At 33.8% G+C, this 11770-nt stretch overlaps 1 protein-coding gene across 7 annotated transcripts in view; it reads right to left on the minus strand.

The window, feature by feature from the left end:
• LOC106793531 (neuronal acetylcholine receptor subunit alpha-7) overlaps positions 1–11770 on the minus strand; it is a 250571-nt gene that overhangs the window by 83945 nt on the left and 154856 nt on the right. For all 7 annotated transcript variants that reach the window (XM_014760536.1, XM_014760540.1, XM_014760535.1 and 4 more), the window contains exon 7: positions 959–1034. In XM_014760536.1, coding sequence (XP_014616022.1) covers positions 959–1034 — 76 coding nt within the window. The remainder of the gene's footprint in view (positions 1–958; positions 1035–11770) is intronic.

The following is an 11770-nucleotide window of genomic DNA, read 5'->3' on the forward strand; positions in this document are numbered from 1 at the left end:
TATATATATATATTCGGGGTATGAACAGGGACGTCCTTCGGGCTAAAATCATCGAGCAATCTTCTCGTTCACGCATGAGGTAATACCTCGACAAACAGATTTACAAATTACCATGGATTAACCGTGTGCATTAACGTGGTAGATGCATACGTACGAATGTTGGATAGATAATGGCAAGAGAAGAACGCGGGGGAAAGGGGGGAGGGAAGGGGGGAGGGCATATACGAGTGGAGGAGAGTATGGAAGGAGGGAAATGAAGGGACGAGAGACAAGGGGCTTTGATCTCGACGTACAAAAGGAAAGGAGGAGGGTTGCTGCTTCCGTGGTATATGCTTCCGTCAGAAAGCCACCAAGCCCCCTCCCCCTGCTCCTACTCGCCTTCCCCTCCTACCCTACCCGCCTACCCTTTCCACCGATCACTCTCACAATCGATTCTTGCGCCAATATCGACGCTACGTTGACCTCAACGTTAATAAGCTCACCTCATCCTGCCATTCCTCTCTCATCTCGATGTCACTCGAGTTAACGAATTAATACGAGCAAGAGAAAGAGAGACAAATAAAAGGAAAGAGAACATTTATCACCCCCTTAAATCATCTCTCTCATCGTCCGTAGAAATAATAAATAATATAATAAATATGAAATAACATTTTCTTCTTCTTTTTTTTGTTTTCTTTTTTTTTTCTATCTCAAATAGACAAAAATTGAGATTTCTCTTTTTATGCTATATTCCTGTCGTTATTATTATTATTAAATTATATTATTGTATAAAGGTGCATTGTGTCGTTCATCGTTTCCTCGGATTTCTCTTCGATACTCGGTTTTTTCCTTTTTTTTTTTTTTATCATTTTTTTTTGCACGCGCGCACACAGATTATTTATTATACACGCTGATAGGAAATGTCTGCAATTCGGTGATTTCAAACTCCCGGCAAACTTTCAACTCCAGAGAAACTCACCGATGAGGTACCATTCCCCGTTCATGATGAAATCGGACAAGTCACCTCCCTTCTCTGACTCGAGGACCAGATCGAGCTATCAAGGTCAAAGTTTGATTAAAACGAGCGTGTACCAATCATTATTTTAGCGTACCGTTTATTTAGGAAACTTCTATCATACACATACGTGCCTCGCATGCGAAAGATTATGCATATTATAATCTCATATATTTACATATTTACAAATCTAATTACATTCTAAGTGAGGCATGCGATTGGAAAGATGAGAAAAAAAAACAAAAAAAACGAACGAGGGACTTCCGATCGTTCTTTTTTTTTTTTATCTTTCTTTGGAGGGAAAAGAAAAAAGAAAAAAAATTAAATCGGTAAAAATTTCAGGAGCAATCGTCGATGACCAAACGTAAAATCGTTTTTTACTGGCTTTTGCAGCAGTCGGGGTAAGAGTCGAATCGAATCTCGAGTTAAAAAATTGAAAGGAACACAAAAAAAAAAAAAAAGGGGAGAAGTACCCAGTACTATCGGGCGCAGGGTACGTTTTTACGACGGTGTTCTCGAGTCTATTGATTTTTTAATTCGATCGCTACTTAAATTCGTTTTATTAAAAAAATATGAGCGAGAGGGTTGGCTCTATCTTAGTGTTTAGTCGTAAAAGTGAAATAAAAGTGGGGTTAGTTGGTCTTCCATTCGAAACGTTACACTGCCTAACGTTTTTACTCGATTTAACATGCGAAACTAGAAAGGAAAATTTCGTGCAGCTTGTATTTATGTAATATGTATGTAACGTAATGTATGTATGTATGTATGTATGTAAGAAAATGTATGTAGTATGTGTATGTAAAATGAAACGTATAAAAGGTGAAGATATTTTTGAAAAGAGCAATTGAACACAGGTGAGAAGTTATCGGCTCGTCGGTGAAATTCAAACGTGACACACGTTCGACCGTTCATATATATATGTATTACTATTTCTTTTGATTTACCTAACATATTATATTAAACGTTTTCTCATCTTAACGTGAAACAAAATATCCCGAATACTCGTTACTGGAAAATAACATCCTGACTATATTTCTTTTTTTTGTCCTTTGACATTGACCAAAGCCACTTTCTTTGTACATTGAAGATACAATTCTAATGGAATTTTCCCGTGTGACATACGGGTGCAACGAGATTGTAAAATTAAACGGCATCAAAGCTTAAAAGGTGATACGAGTGACTGAATCGAGTTTGAGAACAGAAAAATCTCGTTCTGTTACTCTTTCTCTCTCTCTCTCTCTCTCTCTCTCTCTCTCTCTTTCTTTGTATTTTTTGGATTACTTTTTTTGCAGCGGCATCGTTGAAAAGATCGTTCCGTTTGAATTCTAGTATAGTAGTATCTGTTGCTCTTTGATCAGTCGCCAAATGGAATGTGTTTGTATGTAGGTAGATTCTTCCGAGTCTAACTTTCAACCCCCACGGCCCCCTCCTCGACTACCCCTTCTTTTCACGGTGTTGCATGGTGAGATTCGTTTTGTCGACTTCCCCTTCTTAATCTCTTATACTAATCAGCTATTACCATATTATCGAAAGTGTTTTTAACAACTGCGACCGAGAAATTATTTGATATGTTTTGACGTTAAATAATTCCAGTCACATCGCATCCGTTTCAACTCATGAAACATTCATTTGATTACTCAAACTCTCATTCCAAGCCTGTGGCAATTTTATCAAAGTTAGCGATAGACTAAATAGAATGTGGCTTTGATTAAAACACAAGGGTTGGTGGGTGGTTGGTTGGTTTGAGTGTGTCTATGTTGACTCGTTATTTAGCAACTTCATGGGTTAATGCATAATTAACTGACAAACTTGTTTCCCTTTGCCTACGGTTTTATCGATAAAGAGTAGTATTCAACAACATTAATGAGATTAATTGAAAGCAATTGTGATTTATCATAAATAATATTTGATTTATTAAAATATCACTTCTTTTTTTTTTTTTGTGTTAGATTCGATCTTGAAACGTGCGTTGCTATGTACGTTCTCATAGGTAATAACACACGCGAATGATTAATATAATATATTTTAGTAAACTTCGATTCAAACAAATATATTTTACGCGAAATATTTATCGTATTTTACATTATAAATTAAACTTAACCGATTCCATATATATATATACGTACGCGTGTGCTTTATATAACAACTAACTAAATACACTTGTTACTTGTCCAAACAGGACGTAAATTTGTATGAAATTTCACTATACCGTGATGGAGAATCTATGATCAATTGTATACGATCGAAAGAGACCGACTGGGACTTTTCTATGATCGGATCTATCGAAATATTATAACCATAAATCGTGTTCTGTAAATATATAAAAACTACACGAACGCGAAATATACGACGCGTGTAATTTATTTTATTTGAAAAACAAACGATGTGTGAATTACGTTTGAATACATCCGACGAGCTATTTTCGTCATCTTTTACCTCCAACAGATTTTTCTTTATCACGAATCATTTATTGCTCCTTGCTTAACACAAAAAAAAGAAACTTCGTATAAAAATCGTCTGTTTTTTTTTTAAATCTTTTTTTTTGTATATAGAAGGTAGGAGTAAATAGATATATGTGGTGGGCGTATATGTTTGTGCAAACGAGACACGAGAGTTTAAGATTTGTTTTTCTATTACTTTTTTTTTTTTTAAACGTAACGACGAGACGAATCTCGCCGCAAATAGATAAGCTCGACAAGGGGTGGGGGTGGGGGTGGTGGTGGTGATGATGTTTTATTTATTTCTTTTTTCGTTATATTTTCTTTTTTTCTCTTTCGATTCCATTTCTTCTCGTGTTATCAATGAAGTAAATTCCCGGAGTACGTAGGGACGGGTCTATCCCTTTTGCTAGTGGAAATCTTTCAAAGGAATTCGTGAGTAGTTTGGCGAGTATCTCGGATCGTACTTGAGAGCTGGAACGGTAAACGATAATGTATAGAGCGAGAGAGATAGAAGAAGGGAGAGATAGGTTAGTATCTTATGTGTATATATATATATAAGTAAATACTTGTATGTAATGTGCGTGATAGTATGTGTATATGTGTATGTATATACATGGGGGAACATTGAAAATAGGGACTAGGGAGGTTCGTGCGAATAGCAAATATGCACAGCTGCTCTCACGTATACACAGAGAGACATACACGCAACAGAGAAATACGAACGCAAACGTAAACGCACACGCACACACACACATATATTCGCTCATAAACATATACCGTGACAGGAGAGTATACAGTACCTACAAGTACATATTAAGTACATATGTACAAAGGAACGACTAATAGGTGTGTCCCTTTAAACTCGTAATGCAAGGGTGACGATAGATACCGACAAAGAGGGATAAAATGAGAACTGAAGGAGGACACGAAGGAGGTGAAAACATATATAGAGAACAGAATATATAGTATAGATATAGATATTCTTACGTGCTACATATAAACAGTAGCTCTAGATATAATATAATATATTATTACATATACATATATATCGTATATTGTTAACCACATGCATATCTACTTCCTCTGTAGGACAAGTACAAATATTTTAGGGAATACGACCATTTAATAAAACGTACACCGATGTACACCGACTAACAATAATAATTAATCAATTATACGGGGGGGGGACATGCGACACACACACATACGCACACGGAACGTACGCACGCACGCACACAAGCGCGCGCGCATCACGATATTGTTACATTTAATTACAGAAATGAAATATAACGACCTATGTAACTTTGCTTTCCTTTTTTCCGATATGATATATTTTAAATTTCGAATGTGATTACACATTCACTATTTTTTTTTTTCTCCCTCAGCTTCGACTTTTTCAATTTTATTTTATGGTTTTTCTCTTTTTTTTCTTTTTTTCTACCTTCCTATGATTGCGTAGTTTCTCATATATTTTTTTTTTTCTTTTTTCTATTTGCTTATCTATTTTTATATACAAATTTTCCAATTAGACAACAGGGAGGAACATATTGACATTCAGAATATATATAGACACATATATATATATACACATACATATATATGTATATATATGTATATATATAATATAATAACAGGTGGTGTTTTTAGAGAAACAGTTAGTAGACCAAATTCATTATAATTATAATATAAATACATGGAATCTCGAAGGGTAGATTGCGAAGGGAAAGAGACAGTAGATAGATATAGATATAGATAGATAGATAGATAGATAGATAGATAGATTAGTTAGTTAGTTAATTAATTAATTAATTAGATAGATAGTTTAGAAAGATTTAGTTAGACAGACAGAGACAGAGACGTGATTGGGGATAACGTTATATGCAATAGGCGTTTGTTTATTGAAAAAAAAAAAAACAACAAAAAAAAATTGAGAAAAAGAAAAGTAAAAAGTAACAAAATCGGTAAAGAAAATGCGCTCGGACTGCATTATTTCGAAGTTTTGAACGAAATACAAGGAAAAAAAATGTTAGAGAGAGAGAGAGAGAGAGCACGGTGGGAAGAACCGGTGCAGGAAGGGGGAGGGGGCCTGGCACAAATCCCGTTTACACGATTAACTTTACGACTTCAGAAAAGATCGTTAGAGAGATTAAAAAAAAAAAAAAAAAAAAAAAAAAAATAAAAAGAGAAAAATAAATTCGTTCGTTTGACCGTCTCTTTCTCTCGATACGAATTTACAAGGTAAAACGGGATTCGCGAAAGTGCAATAGAAAAAAAATCGGCCATAGTTGACAACGAACGAATACACGTTGCTTTGGGATCATCGAATCACAAAAAGATCGTTTCGCTCGTAAATCTCTACTCGTGGGCTGCTTCGAACTGAGAGTATGGGGGCGGATGGGGGGAGGTGGTTGAAGTGGGAGGGAAGGATGCACAAGAGGATGACACGGTTGAGTTTCGTCCTGATAGGCTACGATGATTTTTTTTTTACCGAGATTTTTTTTCTTTCTTTTTTTTTCTTTTTTCTCTATGACAACAAGGATTCAAAAATAATTCCAGTTTTTTTTTTTCTACCGTTTCCGATATTAATCGATCGTTTTATCTTTTCTTTTTTTTTTGTCGTATCGTTCTTAAATTGCGATCACGTTGTTAATTTATTATTAAATGTTTTCTCTTGTTATACTTCTTTTTCTTTTTTTTTTTTTTCTTCTTCTCTCTCATTTTTATCATCGCGAAGAATCCGATTTTTCTTTTGAATCGGTTTGAAACGAGAACTATAGTCGAATAAGCAGCTAGAAAAGGTAATATAATTTTTGACGAATGATATCGATTTATCAGCTTGGTAAAAAGACAATTTTCAAGTTGAGAAAATGAAAATATGTTACGTTAAATGAAATAAATAGAAAGAGAGAAGGAACAGTGATCGAGGAAGATAAACGAGCGGATCGATCAATCATTCGTACGTAAACGCGATCATGGGAATAAATATAATATAATATAAGAAGAAAAAAATCAAAATAAACGCGTTTCTTTAAGGAGAAATGTATTTTCGAAAATTGTTTCTTTATTTTTTAGATTATAATCATAATTGAAGTTACATCCTCAACCGTGCTCTCGATTAATCGCGATTTTATAATCCGAATAATATTTGTTTGTTATTTATTATTTAATTAAACGTTTGCGTCCGACTCGCATTGTGCATTTAAGAAAAAATACGAGCATTCTCTCTTTCGTTACGTATCCTTGTCTCGAGATAAATATCGGGAAGAAAATTATTTATAATTAATTAAATATTTATATAATATATATATAATATAAAATTGATTATAAATAATATATTTAATTTTATTTTTAATTCGCGTAAGACTCGTTTATATAAAATATTAAAATAATCTCATTGTATGAGTTATTGCGATAATTTCGAGACTAATCGATCGTACCGGAAGCGAGACACTCACTATCGAACGATTTCATTGTCAAACTTTTCTCGGAAAAAAATAAGAAAAGTTCGAAATATCATTCGAATTAATAATCGTGACAAAACAAAAAACCGATAGAATTATTATCGGTAAATTGATCTTACACGTGTGCCCCGTTCTCGTGCGCACGGTGTAACCCACCAAGGACAATCTTAAAATTGTTCTTAAATATTCGAACAATTAGACGCCAAAGTACGCCGAGGGGCACGCAAGTAAGGGTGCATCCGAACAATAAATATGCATCCATCTCGTACTCAATAGCGGCTTCGTTGCATTATTTCTTATGTGTTGTTTTTTTCTTCAATTAATTTTTATTCATATATAGTATTAAACATATTCGTCAAATATTCCGTAGACATTGTTCTTTTTCTAAAAATGAATTCGAACAATTCTGTTAGCAAGTGGAAAAGCAAACTAGGAAAACTATTTTTCCGATCACCCAATGATAATGATGATGATAATGATGAATTTAGAAGAACTAAAACTAAGAAGGAAAGAAAAATCGCAAACGAGAAAAAAGAAAAACCGGAGGAAAAAGAAAATAAGTACGGATTGTAAAAAAAAGAAAAGTGTGTCTTGAGACGCATCGTAATACGGTTCGCGTACCAGAGCGAGTAACACGCGTGCAACAGGTGAGAAAGACAGGTATTGGGTAGCTCACTTATTTCTCAAAACGTCTAGTCGAGCCCCCGATCGCCTTCCAAGCGATTTGAAACGGATCCTTTGCACCCCATTCTGTTTTCATCCCCTTTCAATCCGAAAAATTCACAACTTTTAACGCTTTCAATCGTAAACCTATGGTTGTATAAATCCACAACTATCAGAAGATACTTCGATTTATTTCATATTTCATTTTTATTTATCAAAAAATATAATCTCTACGATAATTTGTTTTTTTCTTTATTTTTTTTTTTATATTTATTTTTCATCCAATCAGATTGAATATACCAAAGAGATAGAAATTAGTGAAACAGGTATATAATGCATTATTTGCATATAGATTGACGTTGCTTATTAAGGAAAAGATTATTATCCCCTGATGTTTATGAAAATTGATTTATTAAAATAATTATCAATCGCTTATACAAATTTCAATTTGATATTTATCTTCCCGTATTTCCTCGTCTAAATAGATATTGAGATTATTTAAACGTATTGTGTATCTGTATCAATTTTATTAACACAATTAATACGTGTATAACTATGAATTTGTATGCCGTAGCACGTTTACATTTGACATAATCATCCATCTGAATCATTAATGATGTAAATTAATTCGATCTGTATGTGAATTTCATAAAGCGTATAGAAATTAGGACTACTGTCGTTACGTGTCATATGCATTTATATTTCTAAGTTGATTTTATTGTATATTAAACATATCAAACGTTTAAATTACGTTTACTAATTTCCTTTTCATAATTATGATTGTTGTTATAATAAAATATGATTATCCACGCTGAAACATATATATGTATATATAATACTTTCATTGAAAATTAATTTCTCGGTTATGCATAGAAAAAAAAAAGAAAAAAATGTCACTCCAAATTTCGATCGAAATTTATATGGCGATATTTTAAAAATACGAGCGTGTCGAGTCGGTGAACTTGTATAAAAGACATTCTCCCTGATTGGCTGATTTTTCGCGCTCCGTTAAACTTTTCCACTTGCGAGGTTCTGCGAGCGTAACTGATTGACGAGTTATGGTCTCTTACTTCTTATGGTGAATATAAATTTAACCATTTTAAGGAAGAATCGAAATTTCATAATATAACAATGATAATGATAATAATAATGGAATGGCAAAACTATGAAATTTAAAATTTTACCCATCATTGGATATTTTATAATATATTTCATAAAAGTAATTCATAAGACGTTTAAAACGTTCCACCAATGTGTGCGAAATGAATGCAAACTTAGCCTAAGCGTAGCCAAGCGAGCCCTTATTCTTGACATTTATTAATCTCCGTTTGTTTTTTCTTTTTTTTTGGTTTTTTATTATCTATCGATAAAATTGATTTACGATCTTTCGCTAAAAACATAAATTCTACTTCGAAAATAATGCGAATGTATTGCGTCTATGATAATTACTAAAGCAAATGATTGTGCTACGTTTCATCAGGACTCTGAATCTTTTATCCGATCAATTTTACTTATTTTAAAACCACCATCAATATTTGAATAAGGAATTAATCTAATTATTATCGAGAGTTCTGGCTAAGCAAAAGATAAAAAAAAAGTATACTTCTTTTAAAAGCTTACAAATTACAAGTTACAGGAGAATAATTAAGAGTATTAAAAAGTAATAATAATTAACAGGAACATTCATTAAAGAACTTCGAAACTTATGTTACCCTTTGATCTAAGATAATAGCTTTTAATACAAAAAAAAAAAAGAAAAAAAGAAAAAATTTCAAGCTTAAAATCCGACGATCATAAAAAAGTATCAGTGTCCTGCGAAAAATTAATATAGAATATAATCAATTATATTTCCCTTAATAGGAGATCGATGTATTTAAAGCTTTCAAACATCGATAGAAAAAGATAGAGAAAGAAAGAAAGAGAGAGAGCAAGAGAGATAGACAGAAAGAAAGATAGAAAGTAAGAGAGTAAGAGAGTAAGAAAGTAAGAGAGAAATAAAGAAAGCTATATAGAAATGAAAGACTATCAAGAAAATCAAATAGTACAATTTGAAATTTCTTTATTATCAAATGTTATTTTATAAATTTGACGCAAGAGTGTCTCGTTCGACGAAAGATCGTAGTATCTTTATTAAAAAATAAGCTCATTGCTCTGTACTATTCTCGAAATTTCGAAATGAACGAATAATACGAGAGACAGAGACAGAGACAGAGAGAGAGAGAAGAGAAAATGAGCAAGAGAGAGAGAGTGAGTGAGTGAGTGAGTGAGTGAGTGAGTGAGTGAGTGAGTGAGTGAGTGAGTGAGTGAGTGAGTGAGTGAGTGAGTGAGTGAGTGAGTGAGAGTTAGAGATATAGATATAGATAGAGGTAGATAGATAGATAGATAGATAGATAGATAAAGATGGTAGGTAGGGGGAAACAAGAGAATTAGCTTCTTAGGTAAGATGGTTGTAGAAAGGCTCGCTAGGAAGTTGGATTCGGAGTCGATTCACGGAGAATTTCAAGAATGAGGAGTCGCATCTGGCTGGCATGGAGACGTCGCTCAGCTATAGACTCCACGATGGGATTACTCAGTATTGGAATTGAGAGGGTTTGCGGATCGATAGATCCTACGAAACGTATCCTTTGGCGAACGTTAGTACGATCGTCGAAGGACATGCTTCTGGGACAATATCAAAGGATTTCCAACGATTTCGATCATCCTACTAGGGGATCAAAAAGAAGATTGAGAGAGAGAGAAAAAATAAAAGAAAGAAGGAAACACATACAACGCGTACGCACACACACATATATATATAGAATAATACGGATAAAGAATTAGTATCTAGAATTTCGAGCTCGGATTTTTGATCTCATCCTTCCTTCGAGCTTGAAACTCGAAAATGGGATTTATGGGGTGGGGGGAAGAGAAAGGTGTATCTACATTGGTTATAATTTTTAGGACGTATAGTTCTTAAACTATGAAATAATCGGAAACATCGGTAGGAAGGTTTTAATGGTGTACTATCATTGCTACAATGGTCGAAGCGAACGATTAAAAATTTTATGGGAAAGAACAATTTCTCGGATATTTCCCGAAGTTCTTTAATTGGTGGGAGTGGGGTGGGGAGGAAATTATAGAGATTTAGTTATCGTTACGGGAGATATTCGATATATTGTTCTCATCCCCTTTCATTTTATTTAATAATTCAGTCAATATTTATATCAGATTGAAATTATTTCTTCTTGACAATATTTTACGAATATATATATGTAATACAATTGTCGAATTTTTAAGTTAATTAATTTTCTCTCGCGAATCGAACGATTGATTTCAAACAAACAAACAAACAAATAAATAAATAAATACGTGTATTATAATAAACGTCGCTTCTTCCATTTTGCTTAATAACGAAGAAGGAAAAAGAAAGAATAAAGATAGGTAAAACGACAGATAGACAATAGGAGTAAAGTAAAAATAATCTTACACATTCTCGTAAGTATCGAAATCGTTGGTAAAGAGAAAAGTTGATCGGCACGTTAAAGCGAACGAACGGGGGGAGGGTGTTGGTCGCTCGCTTTAACGGGTCGTCGGGAAAATAACGATGGAAAAAAACGAAAGAAGGAAAAGAAAAAAAAAACCGACAAAAATCGTACGAGGAGGAAAATTTGGACGTAAAAAAAAAATAAACGACCATATAAATATTACGAGAGAAAATTCAAAACGCTAAAAATTACGAGGAATTAAATTATACAGGGTGTATCGTAGGGCGGGGGGGTTAGGGGGGAGAAATAAAAGTATTATAAACGAATACAAGAAAACCCAAAAAAAAAGAAAAAGAGACAAATCGAGGGAGGGAGAGAGTGAGAGACAGACAAAGAGTGAGAGAGAGAGAGAGAGAGAGAGTGAGAGACGGTGTATGTGAAAGAGTGTGTATGTGTGAGAAAAAGAGAGTAGGGATTGGTTGTAGAGTCAATAGTAGAGCGTCGTGGACTTGTTATTCCATGCTAAGTCGCAATCCCAGCTCAGACATAATCACGTGGTCCCTGCTTTGACTGGTCGATGTGTATTATGTGTGTGAAGCATGTATAAGTATATATTATTGGAGTCTGTGTCTCGGATATCCTGCACCTCCTTCCGACGTATACATTTTTTTAAACATATATAATTATAGTTTACTAGAGAAAAAGGGGTTGGGGGGGGGTGTTTGGGGGGAGAAACACGGCGACGGT

This window comes from Polistes canadensis, unplaced genomic scaffold (genome assembly GCF_001313835.1).
Source record: "Polistes canadensis isolate GaletaPanama2010 unplaced genomic scaffold, ASM131383v1 scaffold_15, whole genome shotgun sequence".
NCBI classification, from domain to species: domain Eukaryota; kingdom Metazoa; phylum Arthropoda; class Insecta; order Hymenoptera; family Vespidae; genus Polistes; species Polistes canadensis.